At 41.6% G+C, this 27,771-nt stretch overlaps 5 protein-coding genes across 7 annotated transcripts; 2 read left to right on the top strand and 3 right to left on the bottom strand.

Moving 5' to 3' along the window:
* Window positions 1-1,135: 1,135 nt before the first annotated feature.
* On the bottom strand, window positions 1,136-4,075 carry LOC115731521 (cation/H(+) antiporter 15-like). Its single transcript, XM_030662188.2, has 3 exons — window positions 3,860-4,075; window positions 2,629-3,594; window positions 1,136-2,331 (listed from the first exon to the last, which is right to left on the bottom strand). Exons 1-3 carry the CDS (start codon window positions 4,073-4,075, stop codon window positions 1,150-1,152), a joined length of 2,364 nt encoding a protein of 787 aa, XP_030518048.1. The 3' UTR covers window positions 1,136-1,149.
* A 1,767-nt stretch (window positions 4,076-5,842) lies between these two features.
* LOC115731522 (cation/H(+) antiporter 15-like) lies at window positions 5,843-9,655 on the bottom strand. Its single transcript, XM_030662189.1, has 5 exons — window positions 9,470-9,655; window positions 8,809-9,003; window positions 7,673-8,647; window positions 6,118-7,274; window positions 5,843-5,957 (listed from the first exon to the last, which is right to left on the bottom strand). The coding sequence occupies exons 1-5, from the start codon at window positions 9,653-9,655 to the stop codon at window positions 5,843-5,845; spliced, it is 2,628 nt and encodes an 875-aa protein (XP_030518049.1).
* LOC115743792 (abscisic acid receptor PYL4-like) lies at window positions 9,138-27,722 on the top strand. Of its 3 annotated transcripts, XM_048279111.1 has the most exons (3): window positions 22,897-22,907; window positions 23,952-23,963; window positions 26,733-27,722. In XM_048279111.1, exon 3 carries the CDS (start codon window positions 26,735-26,737, stop codon window positions 27,386-27,388), a length of 654 nt encoding a protein of 217 aa, XP_048135068.1. In that variant the 5' UTR covers window positions 22,897-22,907; window positions 23,952-23,963; window positions 26,733-26,734; the 3' UTR covers window positions 27,389-27,722. The 3 variants fall into 3 exon arrangements, with proteins under 3 accessions (XP_048135067.1, XP_048135069.1, XP_048135068.1); XM_048279110.1 differs by lacking the exons at window positions 22,897-22,907; window positions 23,952-23,963 and adding an exon at window positions 9,138-9,151 and having other exon boundaries at window positions 26,731-27,722; XM_048279112.1 differs by lacking the exons at window positions 22,897-22,907; window positions 23,952-23,963 and adding an exon at window positions 15,901-15,930.
* LOC115732776 lies at window positions 13,690-15,328 on the bottom strand. Its single transcript, XM_030663459.2, has 2 exons — window positions 15,291-15,328; window positions 13,690-14,196 (listed from the first exon to the last, which is right to left on the bottom strand). Exon 2 carries the CDS (start codon window positions 14,143-14,145, stop codon window positions 13,795-13,797), a length of 351 nt encoding a protein of 116 aa, XP_030519319.1. The 5' UTR covers window positions 14,146-14,196; window positions 15,291-15,328; the 3' UTR covers window positions 13,690-13,794.
* LOC115743789 (dehydration-responsive element-binding protein 2A-like) lies at window positions 20,461-22,165 on the top strand. Its single transcript, XM_030678756.2, has 2 exons — window positions 20,461-20,773; window positions 21,249-22,165. The coding sequence occupies exons 1-2, from the start codon at window positions 20,751-20,753 to the stop codon at window positions 21,964-21,966; spliced, it is 741 nt and encodes a 246-aa protein (XP_030534616.2). The 5' UTR covers window positions 20,461-20,750; the 3' UTR covers window positions 21,967-22,165.
* Window positions 27,723-27,771: the final 49 nt, after the last annotated feature.

The following is a 27,771-nucleotide window of genomic DNA, read 5'->3' on the forward strand; positions in this document are numbered from 1 at the left end:
ATTAGCCCGAAAATTAACTTGTTTATTTTTTAGGTCGCGACATTAACCCGTAGTTTTTTTTCTCTTTTGGGTGAAGTAAGCTGTTTATTTAACCTGTAGTTTCGTTACATTTATTTGCATAATTGGGATTATACTTCTATTGAAATTGATTATGCCTAGAATCTCCTTGTCTATTGTGCGTTTACTTCACGAAGAGGCCTCATCTCTTGAAATAGGTAATGTACCAGATTTCATGTCTATAAAGTTATCTGTTCTTTTACATATTCACAATGTGATTGCGCAAAGAAAGATATGTAGGCCGCGAAAGTGGCACACCCGAGGAACTCCATAACCATAATTCAAAACATTTTATGATAAAGCAAAAGGGATTTGCGCACATGATTTGTGGAACGGCGACGATTCGGAACTCAAATGCTTCCAATATATTTTCCTCGTAGGAACATTGGCCAATTGAGGATGCGCTCATGAACGAGTGCGTTTTTCCCTATATGAGATAATTTGTGCATAAGAGGGTTAGAAGAGGAACTCGAGCCATTTTTATAGAGTTTTGAGCTACAGGTCCTCTCATAATGGCCCGGGCCCAATTTGGCCCACACTAGCAAGCCCACATTAAACTAATCAAGAATATGTATATCTCACTTCAATAGACTAATCCCGTTACATGGTAAATATTAATTTCAATTAATTTAGCCAACATCAGAAAAATTAGTGCAAGATAGGAATACGACAGAGCCAACAAAAACTTTATTCAGCATTTCAATGAATTTCAACAGTATTGTTTTAATAACCACTTGCATCAAATAGGTTCATTCACTAGTTTCCGAAGAAGTAGTTAGCAGAAATGATACACCAAGGTACCATTCACGATCCGTTCCTCATTCCTTTTTGGGTCTCTCTCGATTGTCTGAAAAGCAAGGAAAGGATTTAGGATCAAAGGATTTTTTCCCCGAGGGTCGGGAAAAATGTCGAGAAAACTAGAACGTCGCGCTTTTAATTTACACCTTGAAGACTTCATATAATATGTTGACGTGGATCCTATTTAATCCGTCCTCTTTGTCAAGGAGGCCCTACTGTGACATCAAAATAAAAAATTTACTAAAAAAAAAAGGAAAAAAGAAGAAACTCGTGCTATAATCTGTTCTTTTTCCCTCAACACACACTTCTTCTGAGAAGATAGTCTCGTTCACGTTCCATTGAAGGATCGCGGAAGGGGACCTTAGGATCCCCGTGATGGTGCATCACCAACACCGACGTCGTCTCTCCTCTGAAATCGGAAGATGCAACTAGATCACCAATCACTCCTAGCTCTGGATTGTCGGACCAGTTCAACATCGTTTCCTCCGGGAACACAGTGCCTGTCCCTCTCTTTTGTCCCACCAACACGAGACTAAACTTGTTCTTCAAACCTTGAATTTCGCCCATCGCTTGCTCGGAATCTTCCACCACGACCTGACGGTATGTGGAGCACGGATCGGCGTCGGCCTTCGCCCTAAAGACCTCGATAAGCCCGTTGTCAATCTTCTCCTGCATGATCTCGTCGATATCTTTGCCAACATCCTGGACAATGATATGGACCACCGTGACTCTCACATTGGGGCGTCCAACCATGCGGAAAGCCAATGCCAAGGCCTCCCGGTCGTCGCTCCCGCCGACGAATATTACACCGACCCTACATGAAAATGTGGTCGATTTGTTCGTGCGATGGTGCATGCCCGTGTCTACCAACGTTCCAATCGTGCACGGAGCGTAAGCTTGTATCTTTTCAGCTAGATTCCGTAAGGCGACGGCCTTCGTGGCGTTTGACATTTCTTGGCTTCCGTGGAAGGGGAGCACAATGAGAGGCACGAGTTCATCTTGAGCGAGCCGACAGATGTACTCGTGCATTGTCTTATATGCTGCGATCGCCATGTAGGGTTTGACCTTCACTAAGTGATTCGAGTTGGTAGAGTAGTTGTCCAAAGCACGCATTATGTGGAAAGATATTTTGGACGGCGTTCTTCTCATCTGCCTGTTGTAGGGGACGATGAACGGTGTCGCACGGCCGACGAGCTCGTTCAGGTGGACGGCATAGGCGCAGATCGGACTAGCGCCTGTAGGGTTTGAGGCTTCGAGAAGAGAAATGATGCCCGGGACGTCATCTTCACTGTGAATGCAACAGAGAATCCGTAACTCTACGTTGCTCGGGTGTGTCTGCATAGATCTTCTTGATTTTCTCACAGACTCACTCAATCTTCTGTGAGGGTTATAGAAAACGTCTATCAAAGGCGTCAAGACCGCGGTAATTGCCACTTGGGATAACACCGTCACTGTGTAAGCTTTCCTGTCTATGTCCTGCATTTCCGAGTAGATATAATTAGGGCATGGGGTCAACATATACTAAATTCAAGCAAGGGATTTCAAAGAATTGTACCTCACAATAAATAGACATCAAAATTGCAAGTTGCATAGGATGTCTACGACAGAATGCCTACAGTAAATGAAGCGAATCCTACGCACAATTTCGAAGTGAAATAGATTTGCTCCCATAATAACTATTGTAGTCTCGTGTAATTGCACTAAAATGACAGATATATGCTGATTAATAGCTAATGGTAGAGGAATATATAGGTGATATATATGCGATGCCACCTGTACAAGCCAGCGGTTGAGGAGATATACGTCGTACGGACCCTTAATGCCCAACATGAGGCCAAGCAAGACTGAATGTTGAAGCCTTAGTTTGCAGCACAACGCAGCCACCAGAGCTCCGACAATCTTCAGCAGAGTATTCATTAGGACTATGAGGAGGATCTCTCGGGAGACCTTCCAATCTACCAAACTAACGTCTATGTTGAACCCGATGACAACATAGAACATCGGCATCAAAATCTCCAAGGTGACTAGCTCGATCTTTTCGCTTAAGGTCGCTCCCAGCGGCGGCCCGTTTGGGATCACTAGCCCGAGCATCATGACTCCGAAGTTTATCGAGCCTATCATGTCCGTCAGAGCTGCCATGACCAAAGCTACGACTAAGATGGACGAGATATAGATCTCGCTCACGGGTTTCCTTTCCGGCACCTTCTCAATAATCAACATGATCACTGGCCGAACAATCCCGAATATGAGCAAGAGGAACGCTGCGGATGTTAAAACTGTGTAAAGTAAAAAACTTGGTTTTATGACGTATGCCCCCAGGAACATAAACAGCCACACGATTGCTTCACTGACCACGGAACAGGACACCGCAAGCTGTCCTAAATCGGAAGTCGTCATGTTGAGCTCGTTGAAAGCGTGGACGACATTAGGGAATCGCGTTAAGCTCAGCCCAATTATGAACATGGGTTGGGCGGCCGGGGTTTTCATTCCGGGGAGGGTAAGTTTATGAGCCACGAGTGCGGTCATGACGAAAGGCATCAACACGCTCGACGAGCCTATGATCGAGGCGCTTCTCATCGTTCGGTGGATGGCGGTTATGTCCGCTTTCACTGAGGTTAGGAATAGGAGGTAAGTCGTGCCGAGAGCACCTACTGTCCTCGCCAACATAAGTTCTTCTTTTGGGATTGTCACGAAGTACTTGTAATCCCCCCTGATTATGGCGTTCACCGCAATGCCTGCCTGGAAAAAAAAATCACACGACCATGTAAACATGTCCATTGCCGCATAAAATCTAATAGCCACAACACATAATCAACTGCATTTTTTGAAGTTACCAATAAGATCAGAGCACATTAGATGATTGGCTTGCTTCTCAAATGATGCATGACATATTATCATTTCCGATCCGTCCAACTTTTTCACACCGTGATTGATTATTGTTCAGCAAGAACGGAGACTGGGATATGGCGAGATAGAGAAAAGGACTGAAGCGGCACGAACTTACCAAGATACTGCAAACGAATCGAGGTTGCCTCAAAGGCCTGAGGATCAATCGGATGGTGAGATAGGCAAAGGTGATACAGATGAATTGCCTCATGAACACCGGATAGTTCCGCCTGAAAGGGTCATCCACACTCCCAATAAACGCGTACTGCCCAGTAACATTGGCGCAGATGACCGGTCCTATTAGATGATGCCGAATTTTCCCCAAGGATGACATCGTCGAAACTCAGAACCCCGCCACGCCTTTCAAGGTACACCTTTTATCTGTTGTTGACAAACGGCATTCTTTTCAATCACCCTCCGTGCATTCTCTTCTTTCGCACATTGCCGCCATTCGCAGTGCTTCCTTTGCCGAGACAAGCACACGGCGACATCACCGGTGGAATCGAAACAAGCTGTTGCTCTCAGCAACGAGGGCCCTAGTACTCGTGCGTTGAATGTCAGAAACAAGAGCATGAAGAACAAATTCGACTAATTAAGGAGATGGCGCGATATCATTCCGACGTGGGAAGATGGGGGTAGACAAGCTGCAGGTTTCGACGTTGGCGAAAAAATTCGAGACAGGGAAGTGATTGATCTTCGCAGCAACAAGAACTGGCAGGCATGTGAGATGAGTTGTTGGTTGAACTCAGGTGCATGGATGCATGAACTGTAAGGAAACAAGAAAATGCATGGCGACACCACAGAAGGTTCATTTTTGGATTTGTGCGGTTGGATAATGGCGGAAACTCCCAACTTCTCAACCGGTCGTTCCCAACTTCTACTGTTGTACAGGTACGCCTTTGTTGCTATGAATGAAAAAGTCCTGTGGGGATTATTAAGGGGAAATCCAGAACATAAAGTCAACTTTTCAGGTTATCGAGTTTATTTTCTCAACCCTAAAAAATACATATTTTCTTTGAGAGAAAATTACCAAAAAAGTCCTAAGCCTATCGTAATTGTGTCAATTCAGTTCTAAACATTTTTTTTTTCTATTCAGTCCTAAACATTTTGCATTTATGCCAATTCAATCTATACGGTCAACATTAACGCAGATAGCGGCCGATGCTGATGTGGACAATTCTTAATAATATTTTAATATTTTTTCAAATTATTTAATTTAATTTGATTTTGTTTCTTTTTCTTCTCCTTTTTCCTCCAGCCGGTCACCGATCCGAAGATTGGCCGGAGGCGAGGCTCACCCACGTCAAAAGTATGAAGTAAAAAGCAAGAAAGAAAAAAAGGAAAATATGAAGAATAAATAAATAAATAAATAAAAGTCCTTACCAAATAAATAAATAAATAAATTTCAAAAAAATATTAAAATGTTATTAAAAATTGCTACGCCAGCCGGCCATAGTCCGCCGCACAATTTCAAAAGTAAATGGATTTTACACCTTGAAGCCTCAAGAACTTTACAAAAGTTGAATTACTAAATAATGGACGAAAATTAGATTTGGAACAACAAGGCAATTGCATGCAACTTTGTTGAATTAGAACAGATGACTTATATTCTTGGAGGCCATGTTTGCTTGATGATCATGAACTGCTAATGGAGATGATTGGAATGCCCAAAAAGCGCAAAAAGAAGAAGAAGAAGGACTTACAAAGTACGGTCGATGAACTAATTGTTTAGGCTTTCACGCGTTCGCATTGTTGAAACTCATAAGTCGACGGAAAATCATTTACAGTCAAAGAAATATGAATGTTTAAAGTTTGAAAAATAAATTCCCTAACCTGAAAAAGGGAAAACATATTCCTCAAAAATGAATTCCCAAAAAGTATTTCCTTCCTCATTGAGTTAACAAACACATCCAATGTGGCGGTTTTTCTTTCCTCTTGGGGAGAGCAAAACCATCATTAAACTGGAGTGAATCGAACAAGGTGAGTCGGACGTGTTGATGGGGTTGTTAATTTCACAAGACACCTATAACATACTCCACTATATACATGCAGGTATAATCCCATATGAAATACATGCAGAAACTCCTCGACATCATAAAGATTACATTTTACCCTCTACCGTTCTCATCTCGTTGGTGGCTTTTCCACCACACAACACACTTCTACTCTCTATCAATGTGTCATCATCCTTCTTCTCTAAAGCATCGCCGGTGTCCCTAATGATCAAAAACAAAAAAAGTTCCGGTCCTGCATACAGGAGTCGAGGGTGGAGTTCGTCGCCGGCGTCACGATTTCTGGCAGCGCCCCTTACTTCAATTCGAGCTAGAGATTATGCCGCCAAATCGTTTTCAACACAGTGTTCTTCTAAGAAGATACTCTCCTTCATGTTCAGTTGGAGCGTTCTGAAGGTTGCAACTGGTGTCGCCGTGATGTTTCATCACCAACACGGACGTCATCTCTCCGCAGAAATCCGATGATGCCAAGATGTCTCCGATCACTCCTAGCTCCGGATTCTCGCTCCAATTCAACATCGTTTCCTCCGAGAACAAACTCCCGGCCCTTCTCCTTTGCCCCACCATTATGAGATTAAATTTGTCCTTCATAGCTCGAATATTACTCATCGCATGCTCCGCATCTTCCACAGCTACCTCGCGGTACATATGACTTTCAGTGACGTCGAGCTTCACCCTGTATTCATTGATGAGCCCATCATCGAGCTTCTCGTCCACCTTTCCTTCCATGTCCCCATCGACTTTGGAGAAGACGAGCCGAAGCACCGCCACACCAAAGTTGGGTCGTCCGACCATCCGAATAGCCAACGCTAGTGCCTCGCGGTCGTCCGTCCCACCGATGAATATCACACCGACCGTACCTGAAATCGACGGCACTTTGCTCGTGCAACTGTGCACGCCCTTGTCCACCAATGTGGCCATCGTGCATGGAGCGTAGGTCCGTATGTTTTCCCTCAGATTCCGGAAGGCAACGTGGTCCGCGATGTTGGTGGTGTCTTGGCTTCCATGGAAAGGGATGACGATGAGAGGGATGAGTTCTTCTTGAGCAAGCCGGCATATGTACTCGTGCATGTTCTTGTACTCCGCGATCACCGTGTAGGGCTTCACCCTCACCAATTGATGTGAGTTGTTGCAGTAATTCTCGAACGCGCGCATTATATGGTGCGATGAACTCCTGGATTGAGTTCTCGTCATCTGCTTCTTGTAAGGGACCATGATCGGCATCGAGCGGCCAACGAGCTCGTTCAAGTGGACAACGTAGGCACATATGGGGCTTTCGGCCGTAGGGTTCGATGCTTCGATAAGAGAGATGATGCCTGGGACATTATCTCCATTATGAACGCAACAAAGAACCCGCATTTCTACATTCCTTGGGGTTGTTTGCGTGGACATTGCCCATTTCCTGATTGACGCAATTAATCTTGTGTGGGGGTTGTAGAAACAATCTATCAAAGGCGTCACGATTGCTGTAAGTGCGATATCTGATAATATCAGCATTGTGAAAGTTCGCCTGTCTATGTCCTGCAATTAGAAACAATAAGTCCATAAAAGAATGCGACTTATTAGGAATCAGTGAATCAGAATTCGAACTATGCGGAAAGAGGGCCTAATGTTGCTAGACTAATATTATGGACATTCAAGAGTTCGAACTAGGCGAACCCTTCGAAAAATCAAGCTGTAATGAACCGGTTTCATCTTGCCAGTGAGAGAATAAGGTTTGATCAATTGTTTGAGCTCACATTTTGAGTTCGTAACCACATCAGGTGAACGAATACTCATGACAGAATTAAAGATCCTCTTGTTCGCGGGGTTAAATGTATCAGTGGAGAGATTGATCGGACCAAATAATATAACGTGATCGTGCAAAACATTAGCATATGGTTCGACAGCTAGGAGTTATGAAAATTTATGGACCTTACCTTCTTCACAAGCCAGCGGATGAGTAGATGTAAGTCATATGGACCCCTGATGTTCAACATGAGGCCAAGCAGGACGCAATGTCGGAGCCTCACTTTGCAGAATATTGCCGCCGATAGAGCTCCGGCAACCCTTGTTAGAGCGCTAACAAACATCAAGAGGAAAATCTCTCTGGTGATCTTCATGTCTATCAAACGCGGGTCCATGCTGTACCCAACAGAGACGTAGAACATCGGCATCAGAACCTCCGTGCAGACCACCTCAATCTTCTCACTTAGGGTTGACCCCAGCGGTGGTCCATTCGGTATCACTAGTCCGACCAGAAGCACTCCGAAATGCATGGTGCCGAACAAATCGGTTAAACCTCCTACAATTAAAGATCCGATGATAATGGACGTGATGTAAACTTCGCGCACTGATTTGCTTTCCGGTGTCCTTCGGATAATCAACATGATCAGCGGTCGTATAACGAAGAAAATAACCAATATCGAACCCAAGGCAGCCATAGCGGACCAAAAAAATTGCACACGGTGTGCAATGTATATGTCTATGAACAACCACGTCCATAGAACTACTTCGCTGAGCATGGTAGAAGACATAGCGAGCTGGCCTAAATCGGACGTCATAATGTTGAGCTCATTGAAAGCGTAGACAACATTAGGAAATCGCGTGAGCGATAGAACCCCTGCAAATGTGCACCGGAAGAACCCCTTATGTACTCCAGGGAGACTCAAGGTATGGATCAAGAGCGAGAGGAAGGCGAAAGTCATGAGTATGGTCGATGAGCCAATGATCGAGGCATTTCTCGTCGACCGCTGGATGGCGGTTGCATCCGTCTTCACCGCCAATAAGAATATAAGTAATGTCGTGCCGAGAAAACCTGCGGTTCTAGCCACTAGAATTTCTTCGTGTGGGAAGGAATTCGGCGCGAAGATCTTGGCCCTCTCCACGACGAAAGGGCTTGCCAGAAAGCCGGCCTGAAAATGCGAGAGGACAAATGAAATTGTTTTGCTCTCTCAATTCCTGAGGGCACATCTTTAGCCATTCAGAAAAAAATCGCAACATCAACGTGTATCCAGGTGGAGTTTCCCATGATATACAGAGTGAAAGGACATGTGATATTAGGCAATGTACCTACCAAGACACTGCAAACGAATTGGGGTTGTCGAAGAGGCCTGAGAAGAAGCCTGAGGAAGACATAGGCAAGGGACATCAACGTGAACTGCACCAAGAACGCAGGGTAGATGACGTTTGTGACCCTGCTCAACTCGGCGCAGACGTGCGGACCTTTTAGCGACTCGGGCAAAATATCACCGGCCGGCAACCGATCTCCCTGAAACGACATCGTCTCGAAAGAGAAGTTGACTTTCCTCTCTTTTTTGCCCTTTTGATGTTACTGTGATTACCGGTTTGTAATGCAGCCTCAATCTCAGCGGGTGTTGATCCCCCGTCATTAGAGAGGGAGAGAGAGAGAGAGAGAGAATGGACAACGAGTTCCGGTTTTGAGTTGTTCTTGAACTTATGTCCAAGCGTGAGTTGTAAGAAGATGCACCACCCAAGAGAGTAGGGTTTATTTTTGGAATTATGTCGTTGGGTGACAGATTCAATGTCCAACTGCACTGCGTGCAAGTATTTTTCTGCAACATAGGCAAATTTTACTTCTCAAACCAGTGCACAACTGATCAAGCTTATCTTCATCTCTTCGAGATTGAAAAAGGATAATTATATTTGTACATAATCTTTTGTCCTGCAATTATGAGATCAAACTTGTCCTTTAGATTCCCAATTTGGCTAATCACTTGCTCGGAATCTTGCACCACAACCTCACGGTACATGCCGCCATCGTGGATGTCGAGCTTCTTCGCCCTGAATTCGTGGATAAGCGCATCATCGATCTCCTTCTCCATAGCTTCATGTGTGTCCTTGTCAACTTCACGGAAGACAATCCGAAACACCACAACACTCACGCCGGGCCGTCCAACCATGCGGATAACCAATGCTAATGCCTCCCGGTCATGTGTTCCACCGATGAATACCACACTTACCTTACATGCTAAAATATGTCTCGAATTTGAGCTCGTCAACAAAACCCGATCCAAGATTAATTGTATGGAAGCCGACTCAGTAAGGAAAGTGTGGAGGTTGGAATATTGTGAAAGTCTGATGGCGTGCTACGGAAACTATGATTTGGTGTAAGAGTCCTTGTTGCAGAAGGATAAGTAGTTTTGTTTTATACCAAATTAGTAGGGTGAGATATACACGGAAGTCAACTTTGTTTGACCCATTCAACTTGGACTCCTCAAAGCGGTGGGAATATCTCTGCAAATATTCTCACGGATATCTTTTCCTTGAAGATTTCGGTTTGGGTTCTTGGATTGCTATATATATATATAAAAGGTATGCAAAAAGATGTATATCGTTGAAGCGCCGTTCTTGAGTGCTTGGCAGCAGGTGCGTTGGTTTTGCTCGTGAATTTCATCCGAAGAAATCGTAGAAGTTCTTGAAGCGCCATTTCTAAGTAAGTGCTTGACATTGGGACTTCGTTTTGTTCGCGGAATTACATCAAGAACTCAAGTATTGAAGCCGATTAAATCTTGAGGTTAGATTTGTTTTAATTCTTTTGCGAGATTGAGAGATTATTTCGTTAGGAATTGGGGGCTAAATACTGTATGCGTTCTTGGATGTAATTGGGGCTTGGGAAACACTAAGAGTGTTTGAGTGACTCGAGTGTGGTTCCGTAATCTCCGTGTATCGCTCGTTCTATAGTGGAATTCATTGCTGCTCTCCCCGTAGATGTAGGTCTATACGACCGAACCACGTACATCTAGTGTCCAATTTATTTTCTTGTTCTGTTTATTTTATTGTTCGATTGCTTGTTCCGCGCAACATTACAAGAAAATGCCGGGGACATCTTCTTGATTGTGATTTGTGAACGCAAAAAAAATCCGTACTTCGACATTCCTTGGGGTTGTTTGAATGGATCTTACGCATTTTCCGGAAGATTTTCGTGCCTATGTCTTGCATTTCGAAATAATTTAGTTTCAATATTCATTAGTAAATTTATGCATTTCTATGTATACAAGCAAAATTCATAAAAATTACCAAAAAAAGTTCTAAACCTATTGCAATTGTGCCAAATTCAATCATAAACTATTTTTTTTTCCAATTGAGTCTTGAACCTTTTACAATTGTGCCAATCAATCTACTTTGCCGGTCGACAACGACATGGATAATTTTTATGATTTTTTTATTTTTTATTTCTATTTACTATTTTTTTTCCTTTTTTTCCCTTTCATTTTCCCTCCACCTACTGCCACTATGGCCGTCCAGCTCGATCGTTAGATGGTTTCTAAAGAAGTCTTAGAAAGAATTCAATTTCACCCTCGATTTTCTTTTTATTGTATGAATGCTATATTTTTATTTTCTTTATTAATTATTAATTTCTAAATATTAGGAAGAAAAAAGTTCTTTGTATTGAATCTACATTGCATTCTCAAGTAACTTATGTGGATGTATTCAACAATCTTAGACTTCTTCAAATATCAAATACTCCTAAGAAATCATTCAATTATTGAATTGAAAAAGAAAAAACTACTGGGATATCACTATTTGTATAAAGTTTTACTGAATATTACATCTATGATCATAAATAATCCATCTTTGAATTAAACCTAAACCTCGGTGATTAAAAATATATAGATAGAAAAGGAAATTTATTTCTTTTTTTCGTAGAGTGGATAAAAAAAAGTTGATGTAAAGGAAGATTTAGACTCTTGTTCTTTCATTTCATACTAAAAAAGAAAATCATAAAAAAAAATTCCCTCTATCAAATAGACTAAACAATTGTCGTTGGAATGAATTATGAATATTCAATATAAAATATTTCAAATGAACGGATCCAAAATATTTTTCAAAAAACAAAAAAAAAATGTTATCACTGGAATAGAACGAGAATAATACATTTCCTCATTTTACGCGTAGTTTCTTTGATTGGTGGGGGTTCATTCAATAAACTTTATTTAAAGCAGGGAATATAGGATGTATGAATTACTCTCTGTCTATATTGTTAGATGGATTTACAATTATTTATGAGAACCCAATCAAATACGAAATAACATACCTAAAAATGAGGTTGGAAGAAAATAGATATGTTATGTGTATGTAACTTGATTATTTCTTAATCCAATTTGTACGAGCACAATTAGTGAAATTGATATCTTACATTGTTAATTAATTCTTATTATATGGGACATAAGACTTACTTCAATTTGGCCCCTCCCCCTCCCCCTAGTATACGTATAAAACTCTATCGGATCCTTCATGAAACATAAACTAGAATTAGATCTTTATTATCGAAAGAGGCAGGCGATATTTTAGTAGGTAAATTAACTCTCCATATGGCAAAAGAATCATCGTATAGGTAGGGGAAAAAAAGGAAAAAAGTTAAAAGTTTAAAAAAATTAAAATATTATTAAAAATTATCTACGTTAACGCCGATCGACAAAATTGACTGAATTAGCATAATTACAAAAAGTTTGGGACTCAACCGGCAAAGAAAAAAAGGTTTAGGACTGAATTGACACAATTATAATAGATCTAAGACTTTTTTAGTAATTTCCCATTAATGTCAATCCTAAACCGCAAGGGTTCACCCCGAAAACAACAAGCCTCTCAAGACCGTTAGGCAACCTATGACCAAAGTTCCGACTAAGGATATAAAACTCATGCACTTACTCCCCTTCGGGCATCTTCCCGATAATCAACTTGATCGCACGTCCTATGAACGCACAAACACAAACAAAATAAAAAGTAAACGCAGGGAAAGAAGAGATACATGATTTATGTTGGTTCACCATTAAATTAGGGCTACATCCAATAAAGGATTTCACTATAATTAATATCTCTCACCTCTTTGTTACAACTCTTAATTATAAGATAAAGAGAATATATAACAGTAGATATTTATTGGCTCAAATTCAAACTTTGAATAAAATACGGCTCAAGCTACAAAAGCCTTTTAGCATCCGATGGGACCTGCCTCCTTCAGACCTCCCGTCCACCGAGAAGTGAGATCTTATAGCTTCATGTCAATGGAGAGTGTAAATCACACTCTAATACGGTGACACTAAATATGAAAAATTGATAATATAATCTTTTTCGATAGTCTAAAACTTTTTCGGGTTGCCTTTAATAGAGAGACGCTGGCATCACACAGCATTTACGAAATTGTAGTAAATGCTTTTGTGCTTAATCATATTATATATGTGTGTGTGTGTGACAGAATCAGTGTTAAATCTGGGGTTTTCTTCCCAAAGTTCATGTTCAAAAGTAGTCGGTCGCTTCAATCTTCCCCATGCTTGCTTGGGCCAATCCTGACGCATAGAAGACGGTCAAACTTGCCATGCTTGCTTGGTCTCGTGCGCCCTCCACTGAGCTAGTCATGACATATTTGCCTACGTGTCGAGTTCTTGGAGGTGTGTACACTACACGCTTGAATTTATTCGAAATTCGACAAAATAGCCTTTTATTTTTTCGTCTCAAAAGGTAAATAATTTGAAAATATTATTTTAAAGATGGAACGCTTTAATGTTATTTTAAAAAATTAATCGTTTACATCAGATATAAAAATATATAATCAAAAAATATTTTCTTCTTTCATGAAAAACACTTAAACGATATAGATGATTTTTTTTCAATATTAATTTTTAAATTATTTATTTTTCATGATATAAAATGAAACCTTAAATAATTTTTGTTTTTGGACATGTGATCGAGTTTATGCATCAATATCGAAATCGCAAATAAGAATAACTACAAAATTATAAAGAAAAGCCTTAAAGCATGATTGCCAATTTTTAACTTTAACAGAGCATGTATGACAACACTTTAAATCCGTTTGATTACGTAATTTTATTTTATTTTTATCATGCAGCGATGAAAAAGAAGACGGAGAGAGGACAGAGCACCGGAGTTCGTACTACGGAAGTACGGTGAACTCAACTCTCACGCAGTTTCATTCCGATACACAATGCAGAATTTCTTCGAAAGGGAAAATTGAACGATCTACGGTCAATGAAAGCACCCCGGAAGCTCTGCTCTCGAGCTGTTCGATGTAATTCCTCATCTATCGAGCTTCCACTTCTTGCCTCTCGATCTCCGCGAGCTCTCTCCTGGCCTGGTCCACCCTCCGCGAAGCCCTCTCCAGCCCGTCGAGCAATCCCCGGTTCTCCTCTCTGCTCAGGAGCTCCTCCACCCGCGCGCCCACCATGCCCGACAGCACGTCCTTCAAGTCGCCGCTCTGCTCGTCTTCGAAGACGCTGCATTTCGCGACTAAAGTTCGAGGCACTCGTCGGGCGTGCGCGTGGCGTCTGTGGAAAGCGGTCTTGAGAGAAGCTCTGCGACGCGGGGACGAGGGACGGCTCGATGTGGGCGAGATCGGGAGGGCGAGGGATTGCGGAAGCAGCTGCACTTCCATTGGAGCTTTGCTTATCCCCTTCTCTGGCTGCTCGTATTCGCGGCTCGACAACTGACGAGGAAAATTAGACTGGACACTAATCGTTACGTAATTACGGATCGAGATTTTCTATTTTTTCTTCTATCTCTTTTCCCTTTATCCCACTCTCATGATTTTTAGGCAAAATAATAATTCAATTTATCAAGTCATTATTATTTGGGTCGAGTCGATTTTGATTTTTTTTTAATCGTCAACTCCAGGAAAGTGGTGCCTAAGATGCCCTCCGTCAGCTTGAGAATGCGGCTCAATCGGCAAACCTATCGGTGCTCCCAAAACCAAACATGTTCTAAGGACCAACCGAAGTTTGCGAATAACCTACACACTTGAAGATTACTCGACTGCTCTCTAAACATATCTTAGCATACTTGACACACACGGTTCGAACTCATACTCGAACTACATTCCATTACATACCACATAAAAAAAAAAAAAGAGTAAATAAGTTTCATGTCTTTGGATCTCTCTGCCATCCAACGAATTCAATGACAAATCAGTATAACATCCTATAAACAGATAAGGTTTTCACAGGAATGACGACGATTCGATGATGCCATATTTGTTTGAGGACTTCTCAAAAGCTTCGAGCAACGGAACTTCATAATCAAAGAGTTCTCCTTAATCAGATGATGTTCCATGTTCTTCCCCTTCCATTTTTTTTGTTGAATGTGAACAAGACTGGATCGATTATACTATATCTTAATTAGTAACGAAAGAGAAGGAGGTAAAGAAAATAGAGTCATTAAGTTACGATAAGTTTTCGATTAGATGTTACGGTGAGAAAAGGAATATAAATAAATGTATTACGATTTGAGTGTCTTTTTTAACTCTTTTTTTTTTACCCCTTATCAAATGTTATCATTCTTCTTCTCATTATCCTAAGTCCAAAGGACCTAATCCTTTTTAGCCCAAACTGCCTGATTCATGAGGTAGCTTAAATTAAAGAGGATCCAGCTCAATATTTTAACTAGTTGAGCCTGAATTAAAATGAAAAAAAATCTAGTCCAATCATAATATTGAAATTCTAGAAAATATAAAACGATGAAGAGATCCGTAATATATTATCAAACCGTGATCCGAGTAAACACTAAATGAAACTGCACTGTCACCAAAGAGTTCTCCCTAATACGAACTCCAGTGCTCTTCCCTCTCTCTGGTTTCTTTTTCTCCTCTGCACGACAAAAAGAAATCCGAATTGCAACGAGCCTATCAAACTCACCAAAGCTCCAACTAATAATATAAAGCTCATGCATCGATTCCTCTTCAAGCATCTTCCTGATAATCAATCTAATCGCACATCCTATGGATGTACAAACACAATGAAATAAAAAAGAAAACGTGAGAAAAAAATCGAAATACAAGATTTATCTTGGTTTATCGTTAAATTAAGGTTTCATTTAATAGAGGATTCTATTATAATTTGCATCTCTTACCTCTTTGTTATAACTCTTAATTACAAGAAAAAGAGATTATATATAACGGTAGCTATTTATGGGCTCAAACCCAAACTATCAATAACATACGGCCCAAATTTTAAAAGTCCTTTAGCGTTCGGTGAACCTACCTCCTTAAGATCCCCACCCATTTATTGAGGAGCGAGACCTTGTATATTCTGTCAATATGAGAGTATAAATCATATCCCAATATGGTGATACTAAGTGTGACAAATTGGCAATGTAATCTTTTCTTATAGTCTAAAACTTTTTCGGGTTGGCTTTAAGAGGGAGAGAGAGAGAGAGAGAGAGATATGTGGGCATTACGCAGCATTTACAAATATATAGGGTTTTTTTCCAATTTAATTTTTTTAAAAATAATATTTACAAAAATATTTTTTAAAAATAAATATTAACGGATTTGGGTCTCGCTCGGCGGTTGGGGCCGAGCGAGACCCGCTTCGGCAGCCCAACTACCGAGCAAGGTTTGCTCGGCATGGGGCTGCCGAGCGGCGGCCCTGGTGGGCCGGCTTAGCCGCTCGGCTGCCCAAACCGCCGAGCAAGCCCATCCCCTTTTTTTTTTTTTTTTTTTTTTTATTTATAAATTTCGTTTTTTAAGTGTTTTAATTATTTATATTTATAATATTTTCATATTTTTTAACATGTTTATATTTATTTTATTTATATTTTTTTTTGCGAAGCTTATCTTTATAACATAATTAGTATTAATTAATACAAAAAATTATTAAGATTTATAATTCATAAATAATGTTGTAATTATGTAATTAATTGAAAATATTCACATAAGGAAAATCCTCAATACCAAACGAAAAGAAACCCTAGCCGCAATATAAAAAATAGAGCCCAAATTTTTTTTTTTCGGGGGCGTTGCCCCCGAACCCCCACGCCGATTTGTTCGCAACGAGCACTGTCTTTTTTTTTTTGTCCCGACCTTGTCAATTTTGCATTTTTTTTCCCTTCGATGTTACTTCTCGATATTAAATGAACCCTCCTTCCCTTCTTTCCTCCTCTTTCAATCTTTTTAGCCGACCGAATTGCATAATTACAACATTATTTATATGAATATTTTACCAATTTTATATTATGAATACTTTCAATTAATTTCATATATTGTTAATATAAGTCTTGAATTTTATGTACCCGGTCCGGTTTATGACCCGACCCGACATATTTTTGTGCGGGCCAAAAAATGGAGGAAAAATTGAGATTTGGTTCGCGACGCGGAGAGTTGGGCCGATAGGCCCAACTTGGAGTAAGCGAACAAATCTCCTTTGCGGTGCGAACAAATCGGCGTGGGGGTTCGGGGGCAACGCCCCCGGAAAAAAAATTTTTGGGCTCTATTTTTTATATTGCGGCTAGGGTTTTTTTTCGTTTGGTATTGAGGATTTTCCTTATGTGAATATTTTCAATTAATTACATAATTACAACATTATTTATGAATTATAAATCTTAATAATTTTTTGTATTAATTAATACTAATTATGTTATAAAGATAAGCTTCGCAAAAAAAAATATAAATAAAATAAATATAAACATGTTAAAAAATATGAAAATATTATAAATATAAATAATTAAAACACTTAAAAAACGAAATTTATAAAAAAAAAAAAAAAAAAAAAAAAAAAGGGGATGGGCTTGCTCGGCAGCCCAACCGCCGAGCAAGTGGGTCGCTCGGCAGTTGGGCCGCCGAGCTGCCAAGCCGGCCCACCGGGCGGCCGGCTCGGCAGCCCAACCGCGAGCGAGACCCAAATCCGTTAATATTTATTTTTAAAAAATATTTTTGTAAATATTATTTTTAAAAAAATTAAATTGGAAAAAAACCCAAATATATATGTGTGACAGAAGCAGTGTCAAATCTGGAGTTTTCTTCTCAAAGTTGATATTCAAAGGTAGTGAGTCACTTCAATCTTCCCCATGCTTCGGCCAATCCCGACGCATAGAAGATGGTCAAACTTGCCATGCTTGGTCTCATGCGCCATCCACTGAGTCAGTCATGACATATTCGCCTACGTGTCGAGCCCCCTTGGAGGTGTCGTGCGTACACATGGACGACATGCAATGCCAGGATCGCTGTGCCCGAGAAGCGTTTTATATTCGTTTTATATTATCTTAGCGTCATCAGAACTTGAAGCGTTTTATATTCGTTTTATTTTTTCGTCTCAAAAGGTAAATAATTTAAAAGTATTATTTTAAAGATGAACCCTTTAATATTATTTAAAAAACGATCGCTTATATTATTATTCAAAAAAATAATAACCAAAAAAAATTTTTTTCTTTCATAAAAACACTCGACTATAAATTATTGTCCAAAAAAATATCTTTCATTAGTTAATTATTTTAAATGATATAGATGATATTTTTTAAAAATGAATTATTTATTTTTCATGAAATAAAATGCAACCTTAAATAAATCTTTTTTTTTTAACTTGTGGTGGAGTTTATGCATCTATATTGAAAACTATAAAGAAAAGCCTTAAAGCATCATTGTCATTTTTTCACTTTAATAGGGGGCGCATGACAACGGTTACGGGGTAGAATTTGTGTTTGGAATAGAAATCTGTTTGATTACGTGTGATGACTTGAACTTTCACCTGCTTAAAATAGGAGCAGGTTAGTGCTTGACAATTTAGAATCATTTGGCACGAAATTTGAAATTTAGCCAATGTAAGCACGATAAAGCGATCAAACACGACACATCACAAGCTACTTGACATGTATCGCGATCTGGTCCGATTGTAAGCTGCTGAAATTGTTGACTCGTCATAAACCGACTCTACCGCAAGCTACTGATTGCAAACTCACCGGCCTAAGCTAACCGAGTCATTATAAATTGCTTTGAGTCGGTTTATTTGTCAGAACGTCGTCACACTACTTGAATCGCTAACCACCCTATTCCAACCTCCGTCTCGCAAGCCGTCACCGTTCGCGAGCCACATCCCCATGCGCGGCCGTTCGATGCTATTACCACGCCGATTCTTGTTGGCCAATTAGTACCCTAGCTTAGCGGTTTGTCTGTTCGTCTGTTTGATTGTTCGTTTGTTTTCTCGCTTAGTCGAGACAAGTAGATTTCTAGTCCTTATTATTATAGTGTTTATGACTTTGGTGTTGTGGGCATTGTCTGCCGATTTGTTTTGGATGTGGTAGCTTTGATTTTGATATTATGAGATCATGAAACCATATCCTTGAGTATCCTGAATTCTAATTCAATAAATCTCGAATCGTGCTATTTATGACTCTGATTTAGTTTATCTTTGGATTCTGATTGACTTTATCTTTGGATTCTGATTTGATTCGGACATTCTATCCTTTGAATACGTTAAATTCTGTCGTGGTAACTTTGATTACGATCAAGTGATTCTATAGTTGGTCTAGTCATTTGGCCTATAAATTTACTTGCGGAGCCTTGAGTTCACCCTCGTTGATAACACCTTTTTCGGATGAGCAAAGATAGCTGGAGGTTATGGATAATGCCGTAATCTGGAGTAGATTAGCTTCCTTTATAAATCCTCTCATTTAATTTATTTGACTAAGGAGCAATGTAAATGGCTTAATTGAAATGTGAATAGGAAATTTGTGAGTTGATCTGCTGAATGATTTTGTTATGTGAGATGTTTATTATTTGGTTAGTGAACCATAAAAGTCCATACCCTTTTATTAAGCATGCCCGCCGTTTGATTTTTTGTTTTGACATACACTTGTGCCCGTATGGATGCCATGTCTGATTTTCTATTTTAAAGCTTCCGTGTGTGCCAATTACTCTGATTAAGGAAAGATTAACTAAAGAAAGAGAGCAAGGTTTGGAAAGCCTTCCCGTCGAGGTGTCGGCGATATGGGACGCTACATTACGTAACTTCTTTAGTTTTAACTTATGGAGTATTTTTTTTTCTCCAAAAGTAGTTTTGGAGCCACTTGAAGAAGTATAAAAAAAAAATACTTCTGATCCAGTTGATTTATAGAGCAGAAATGTTGTCACATGTGCTTGTCTTCTACTAATCTTAACTTTAATAAAAAATGATGATGGCAACTATCTTATATCGATTTTGCCCTTGAAATTTCACAAATCACTTTTAGCATATAATAAGACGAAAAACTTAAGAACGCTATTGAAGGAAAAACCATACATCGAATAAAAGATGAAAGAATGAGGAGCGAGTCATACATGTAAGTTCACTTATAATCCCATTAATTAAAATTTTGTATAATTACCCAATCAATCCTAAATTTATTATACGGATTTAGTTATGAATTTTTTAAATTTGATAATATAGTCCTAAACCTTTAGGCAACAATTATTTTATATGGCTCTTTAAAGAAGTGTCTAGGCGTCGTGACCGAAAAATAAGGAAGACTCTAGGCGCACTTTTTTAATAAAATAGGAAAACGCCACCATCCATTTTCATTCATTTTTATCTATATGGTGAAATAATTTGCGAAGATTTTTTTTTTTGGTCGAAGGAAAATATCTACCTTAACTTTTGAGCTTTACAATCGCATCTTTACCAGCAACAGCGGTGATCCAGCTGGCCCGTGGCATAGCCGTAAATAAGCGAAACTCACGGGGAGCAGGACGAGAAAAAACAAATGTACTTAAGCAGCAAGCAAGAAAGCGATGTGTGGCTCGAGTGTTCCGGAAGCTTCCTCGGCGACGCGTGTAAGAACGTTCGGCTATCGAAACGCCACGACTCGACTCAAAATCAGCCACGTCATCCCGTGCGTGTGAGCATATCCTTTGCGATATTCTGTCAATTGAAAACTGAAAAGGCTCGGGGGTAAAAAAGTAGAAATCCGGAAATATCTAGAGATGCTATAAATATCCGGCACACACGCTGGACTGGAAACTTCTCGCACTGCCATCCAGATCAAAAGGAGATTCTTCATCTCTCTCGGTTTCAAGAACCAGAGCATCAGTAATCAAAAGACCAACTGAGCGTGTCGACCGATTTCGCCACAGCTCGCAAGAACCCTGATTCAATTCCTTTTCCCAATCAAGAAACAGAGGAGGAACAAGAAGAAGAAAGAAGCCGCTCGATTGGAGGCAGAGTTCGATTCCGAGGAAGACCGGAAGCAGAAAGGGGAAGAGCGATTGTTCGATTCGAAAGGATCTTGGGTGCTCGCATGTCGCCAGAGATTGTTGAAAGGTTGGTTTAGTTTCCCTTCCATCTTCTGTGTGATGTTTCTGGAGAATTCTCTGTTTGTCTTGCAATCTTGGATTTGGGGATTTGTTTGGTCAAGGGTGTGCTGAGTTCTTGCTGCGATGTTCCCTTTCCTTTTTCGGCGCTTTGATGTTTTGAAGGCTGCTTGAAACCTAACTTAGGCTGCTCCACCGAGTTATTCCGCTTGTTTTGTCATTTACTCTGTTCTTGCTTGCTCGGCAAGCAATGATGAATTCCGTTGTCATTATCGCTTTGTGCTAACCCAGAAAAGGAAATAAAATAAAATAGTCTTCTATCGAAACTTGGGGACGAAGGCTTCGTGGGTCTATATGAAGTCGTCTCTTTTTGCTTTTTCCTGTATTTGTTTAGTCTGATTGCGGTAATCATTCGAATAGGTGCAGATGGTTGTTACTTCGGCTCCGAGTACTAACGTTATCTCTGTTGCTCTGTCTTCGCCCAGGAAGAGGAAGTCACGGAGTAGAAGGCAAGGGTCTATGTCCGTGGCAGAGACATTAGCAAAATGGAAAGAATACAACGACCAGGTCGATTCGCAGTCCAATGGAGACAAGCCTATGCGCAAGGTGCCCGCGAAGGGGTCGAAAAAGGGATGTATGAAAGGCAAAGGTGGACCCGAGAATACGACCTTCAATTACCGAGGAGTGAGGCAGAGGACTTGGGGCAAATGGGTTGCTGAAATCCGAGAGCCAAACCGAGGGAATAGGTTGTGGCTGGGCACGTACCCAACTGCAATCGAAGCCGCTCTGGCTTATGATGAAGCTGCGAGGGCAATGTACGGTCCGTGTGCCAGGTTGAATCTGCCCGACGTGTCTCATCCTATGTCTTTCGGCGATTCAGCTGTTGCAGCCACGACACCGGTGGGCACTACTAGTTATTCGGCTGGTACCCCGAGCACAGGCTATTCGGCAGGCACCCCGAGCGATACCACAGCATCTTCGAGTCAGTCTGAATTGACTTGTGGCCCAGAGGTTAAGGACGGCGATTGGGAGGGCGAGATTTCGAATGCGGATGGTGGAGAGATGGAGCCCAAGAACGAATCCAATGTCGATTTCGACTGGCTTAGTGACTACCCAGTGGACGAGCTGTTCGATGTGGACGAATTGTTAAGGGCTTTGGAGGATGACCCGAAGTTCTCCACCGATGTCAAGATGGAGCAGTAGAACATTTAGAACACAATAGTTAGAAGTGCATATGAAGACGGTATTGACTTTGTTCTTTCACTGACAGAAATTGAATATCTTTTATCTGATCGGACAATTACGTTTTTAGGAGTGAATTGTCTGGGTGGTTTCTGAGTAATGGTTTGGTTTGCTTTTTGTAAGCTGAACTCTGTAATTGTGAACTGTACAGTGGAAGACTTGAAAAAAAAAAAGGACTGGATGTATTGATTTTTCCGAAAAAAGGGCAGGATGTATTGATTTGTTTCTGGTTGTGACATTTGAGCTGCGCCTTCTTTATTTTGAATTTGTGTGGTTTTGATGTTTTGACATTTCGTGGATTTACAATTTTCGCAAAATTTCATGACGGTCCGACCCGGTGCATTAATCTGAATCTCTGTTAAGACGAGACGGAATCCATATGGAGAAAATTTTGAATCCCAGTGAGGCGCCGTTGGTGCGTGCCGCCGGCACAAGCAAACAACCGCTCGAGAACCGTAATAGTAACAGGGCTCGTATTCTGTGGGCTCAACGAGGAGAGAGACAGATCGTGGGCTGGGCTCTGTTGCGCACTTCTTCTGGGGCCCAGGAGCTTCTCGATCGACACGCGACGCAGATGGTTGGACGCGATGTCTGAACAACCGCTGGCGCTGCAGACATCATTCGTCTTCATACGGTCTGTAACTTTCTGCCCTAAAGTTGATGATGGTTTGGTTCGCGAATGCCCGCTGGGACCGAAACCCAAACCAAAGGTTCACTACGAGAAAATACTCGAAACTTCGCTCGGCCGGACAACCCATCTCCAGAGAGACCCCGACCGGGCGATTACTACCGACTCTGGAATGACTTCATGCGTGACGCTATCCCCCCTAGAATAAAAATTTCCAAGCATCGTCGGAAGCTTCTGTGGACCAAACCAAAATCATTACAAAATGACAAGTTGGGTTAAATCGTTTCTCGCGAAACGGAGGGTGTCGCGACGTAATTAAAGCCTTTGTGGACGCATCAATCGTCCCCCCTAATTGGTTGCGTCCTTGAATCGAGCTAAGGAATCTTACATACGTTGTAGACAAGCACGACACTACTCCCATGTCAACAAAGCAAAACCCATTTTCTCTTTACTTTTGACTCGGGTAAAAGGCTCGTCTTGGAACATTGGTCGAGAAAGGAGGGGTCAACCTGCCCATGGTATCGCGGTTTTCCTCCTCATGCCCAAAAGAAAATCTCAAGTTGTCAATTGGATTCATACTCATGACCCGATGCATTGGACGCTCGATCTTGTTGGGAGAGTCGTTGGATCTCTTCAAAAGTAGCAAATGCCCATCTCTTTTAATTTATGAATAATGCGAAGCTTTGTCACCCTTCGAGTACGCCGAGTGATGTCAAACGTACAGCTCCGCTTGACAAGAGTCCTCCTATTTAAAGGCCAAATGGGGACTTTGCGAAAACGAAACCCCGCCTTCCCAAACCAGAGACTCGTCACCTTCTTGTTCAGTTTACTCAACAATCTTTAATGCGGTGGCGTCTTGTGCATTCATAGATATGGGGAATAACTACTCTGTCGTTTATTTTCTACAAGACAAATGTGGCCGTACATGACAATCTCATAAGCACTTTCATAATGAGAATCTCCTTAAGGTTCTTGCATGGCTAATCTTTGGAACGTGTGTATCCTTAAAGATTATCATCTTTGAACATGTACATGGATTAATTTCTTAAACTCATTTGTTCTCTAGGAAAAGACTCCTATCGTTAGTGATGTAAAATATACGGCAGTATGTCAATTCCTGGGAATGGATGTATGGATACTTTTACCGATTGGGTAGGGAGTAGGGAGAGACTCTTGTCTAGCCGCAAACTATTACATAAATATTGGCATACACTCCTGTAGGGTAGTAGCTTAGCCGTCAGTTGGGATTTGAGCGTAATGGTATATACTCTCTATATGGTAAGGAGCCGTACCGTAAGCCTTTCTTAGCAAAGAAGAGAGAGAGAGAGATGTATCATTAAAGATAATGACATACATAATCTTTGAATTTTGATTTAATACGTAATGTGATTCGTGAATTTTAAATATGTTCAATTAGGTCCATGAAATTTAGCCCAATTTGTAATCTCGTCTATAAACTTTAAAATTGTACAATGTGGTCCTTGAAATTTTGGTACATGTTTAATTTAGTCCATGCATTGTATGAAAATGTTCAATGTTGTCCATGAAAATGACGTTGAATATTTTCATATAATGTATGGGCTAAATTGAACATGTACCAAATGTTCATAAACCACATTGAAAAAAATTTGAAGTTGATGGACTATATTTTACATGGAGCCAAATTTCAAGTATTATTTGTATCATATACCCTATCATAAACAGATAAATTTATTTTCTTTTAGGAACTGTTCGTAATCTTTTAAAATATATATAAAAGAAAAGAGTCGATTTTCCATGATTGTTCATGATTTAAATAGTATGCTAAATTTTAAGATATTGTTAATAAACTTTTTGATCAAAATAGACAAAAGAAATCAGTAAGCCTTCCTACCGAGGGATGGACTTTGATTTTTTATGGATCAAAGCGGAATTAATTGATACTGCGTCGGGAAAATTTATGTATTACCCTACAAAATTCATAAGACCTTTGTGAGTTGCCCCTACGTTTTAATTTTTGCAGTATTCTCCCATGAATTCTAGAAAAATAGGTCCCAATGTGTCCCCTGGCATTGATTTCGACCAATTTTTGCGTGGAGCTCCGATCATGTTAATTCTAAAATACATAGCATGTGATGGTACGTTACTAAAATCCTGGCAAGAATTTGACCGGAGTCAACCCCAGATGCACATCGATGTAGAGCTCTGAAATGTACTTTCTGATTAGTCCCTGTATTTTTGTCTCGTACATAGGGATGACATAAGACCAATTTGCCTTCCATGACCAGTCATGGAGAGTCATGTGGTCGTTTAACGTAAGAAAAATTTGGCCGTACCCAAAGCTAAAAGTACATCGCCACCAATTTCAAAAGTTTTAAGGGACAAAACGCAGAAAATTGAAATGCCGGGGACTAAGGGTGCGTTTGGGAACAACTTTCCCAAGGCACTTTGGACCTCTAAAGTCCCTGGAAAAAAATTTTGGTGTTTGGCAATCCACTTTAAGAAAATGCAAATATGGGCCAAAGCTGAAAGCCCAAGGCAGCTGGGGACCTGCCTTGGGCATTGAGTATTTTCGAAAGGCTAGGCATACAGTAAAATGAATTTTTTTTCCTTCCCAAATTGCCACCGCTTTTTATTTTATTTTCCAATTTAGCCCATGCACTGTTCATCTTCTCCTTACAGCAGATTAAGGAAGTGGTGGAGGAGAGGACGTGACTTCATAGATGCCGACGAGGGATCCGCAACACCGACGTTGATTGCCCATGGTCGTGCGGCCGGGGTTGCCTTCCGTCCGACCGTGCGACGTCGAGAGGCACGACGGGTTTTCAGTGGTTTCGCCCCCCTCCGTGGAAGGCAACCCTAGCCGCACCGGAGTCCAGAGAGGCACAACCTAAGGTTGGGGACCTCGGTGTCGACTAACCTAAGGTTGCGCGACATCGGCGTCGCCTCGATTGAGGTTGCGTCGATGCTTGAGGACTAGATTTAGGAGAGGTCGTGGCTGGTCGCGAGGCACAAGATCCGATGGCGACGAGCTTTGAACGACCGGATTTGCTCATAGCGGGTCGAAGGTCGTTTGGCCGTCACCAAGGGCGAGGTTGGGGCGACGCTTGAAGGACAAAACGAGGAGAGGTCGTGGGTGGTCGCGAGTAACCGGATCCGAGGGCAACGAGCTTCAAATGACCACGGGGTGGGGCGAGACGACCGAGGGGAGGACGGGAGGGGACGGGAAGGGAAGCTCCGGCGACGCCCGCTTCGACAAGGATAGTCGGCGAGTTGGCGACACCTGCTCCGACAAGGGCTCCTCCATGTCTTCTCTGCCTTGGCCATGGCTGCCTCTATTTTTCATTTCCTTTCTTTATTTTTTTTTTTAATTTCAAAATTGCTTTGCAAAATGAGTTATCCAAACACTACCCTAGCTCTCACCAGATACACCTTCACTCAAAGGTCCTTGAGAAAATGGCTTTGCATTCTCCCAAAATGTTCCCAAACGCAGCCTAACCTGCCCAGACCCAAAAGACTTACGGGACAAAATAGGATTCTCCCCACTATGTCTAGTTGCGCAATATTTTGCCGCGCGAGCCGCATGAAACAGTATCGCGTTCGCTAATCAGCACGATTTTTTACGTGGAAGTCCTTAACCAGGATAGCACTGCGGATTACTCTAACAGCAATTTGGCCATTTTTTTTAATTGGCATGTGCGGCATAATTAAAAAAAAAAAGAAAAAGGGAAAAAGAGAAAAGATCACCAAACGTACAAAACAAGGTGTCGAAGCAATCCCTTAAAAAAAATGATAAAAAGGAATAAATAAAATATATATAATTCACCTAAACCCGGTCTAAAAGTTGGGGGGAAAAAAAAGCGGAAAATAAATGCAAGTTGACGACCCACTTGCATGTCCGGCCGCATAAGCTGGCCGTTCTTTCTCACCCATTCCTTTCGTTTCGTTCAAACACCAAAAAGGCAAAAGCTTTCGCCTTTTTTTTCTCCGAGAAATTAGCCAAATCCTAATGCAAGTGGATGCAAGAAAACAACATTAAAATCGGACCGGACATATATATCTCTCCACTTTCATCGTTTCATGCTCCGGCCTTCCTCTCGTCAAGCAAGAAGAAGCGCAGAGATGACTTCCTCCGTGCAGCTCCAACGAATCAACCCCGCCCACCAACCCTCTGCCGCCTCCGCCGCCGCCGCAGGCCTCGGCTCCCACAAACAGCCCCAGCCCCAGACCCAGACGGCCGTGCTCCCCGGGGCGTTGTTGTCTCCTGGCCCGGTGCCCGAGTACGCGGCCCCGTACCACCGGCGCCAGGTGGGGCCGAACCAGTGCTGCTCCGCGGTGGTCCGGTCCATCGACGCGCCGGTGGCCGTGGTGTGGTCGGTGGTGCGGCGGTTCGACGAGCCGCAGGCGTACAAGCACTTCCTGAAGAGTTGCCACGTCATCGACGGGGACGGGCACGTGGGGACGGTGCGGGAGGTGCGGGTCGTGTCGGGGCTGCCGGCGAACTCGAGCAAGGAGCGGCTGGAGATCCTGGACGACGAGCGCCACGTGATGAGCTTCAGCGTGGTCGGCGGGGAGCACCGGCTGGCGAACTACCGGTCGGTGACGACGCTGCACGCGGCGAGGGGAGGGGCGGGGACGACGGTGGTGGAGTCGTACGTGGTGGACGTCCCGAGCGGGAACACCAAGGAGGAGACGTGCGTGTTCGTCGACACCATCGTCAACTGCAACCTTCAGTCCTTGGCTCAGATCGCCGAGAACATGGCCAGGAATTTGTAAACCTCAACTTCGTTCTGCTGATCAAAAAGAACGAAGAAGAAGAACCCAGAAAAACCAAGAAGAAAGAAATAATCACATAAATCTTTTCATCTTTCTGTTTCTTGATTTAGCCTGACGTTGAGCAGATCTTGAAAAGCCAGCGCTGGCAGATCATCATTTTGATTAGCTCCTGTCGTCTCAGAGAAGCAACTGGGGAAGATGATGTTGTACATGGGTCATTTTGTTAGGCTTTTTTTTTTTTTTTTTTTTCTTTTCCATAGTTTTGATTTTGCCATGTTAAAATGTCTATGCTTTGAGAGATTTTCTAGTAAACTGATGAGCTACAAATTATTTTCTTGCTCACTTCTTCCTTTCCTTCTTTTTTCCCATTTAATGCGAAAACA

Source organism: Rhodamnia argentea, chromosome 5 (assembly GCF_020921035.1).
Source record: "Rhodamnia argentea isolate NSW1041297 chromosome 5, ASM2092103v1, whole genome shotgun sequence".
Taxonomy (NCBI): Eukaryota; Viridiplantae; Streptophyta; class Magnoliopsida; order Myrtales; family Myrtaceae; genus Rhodamnia; species Rhodamnia argentea.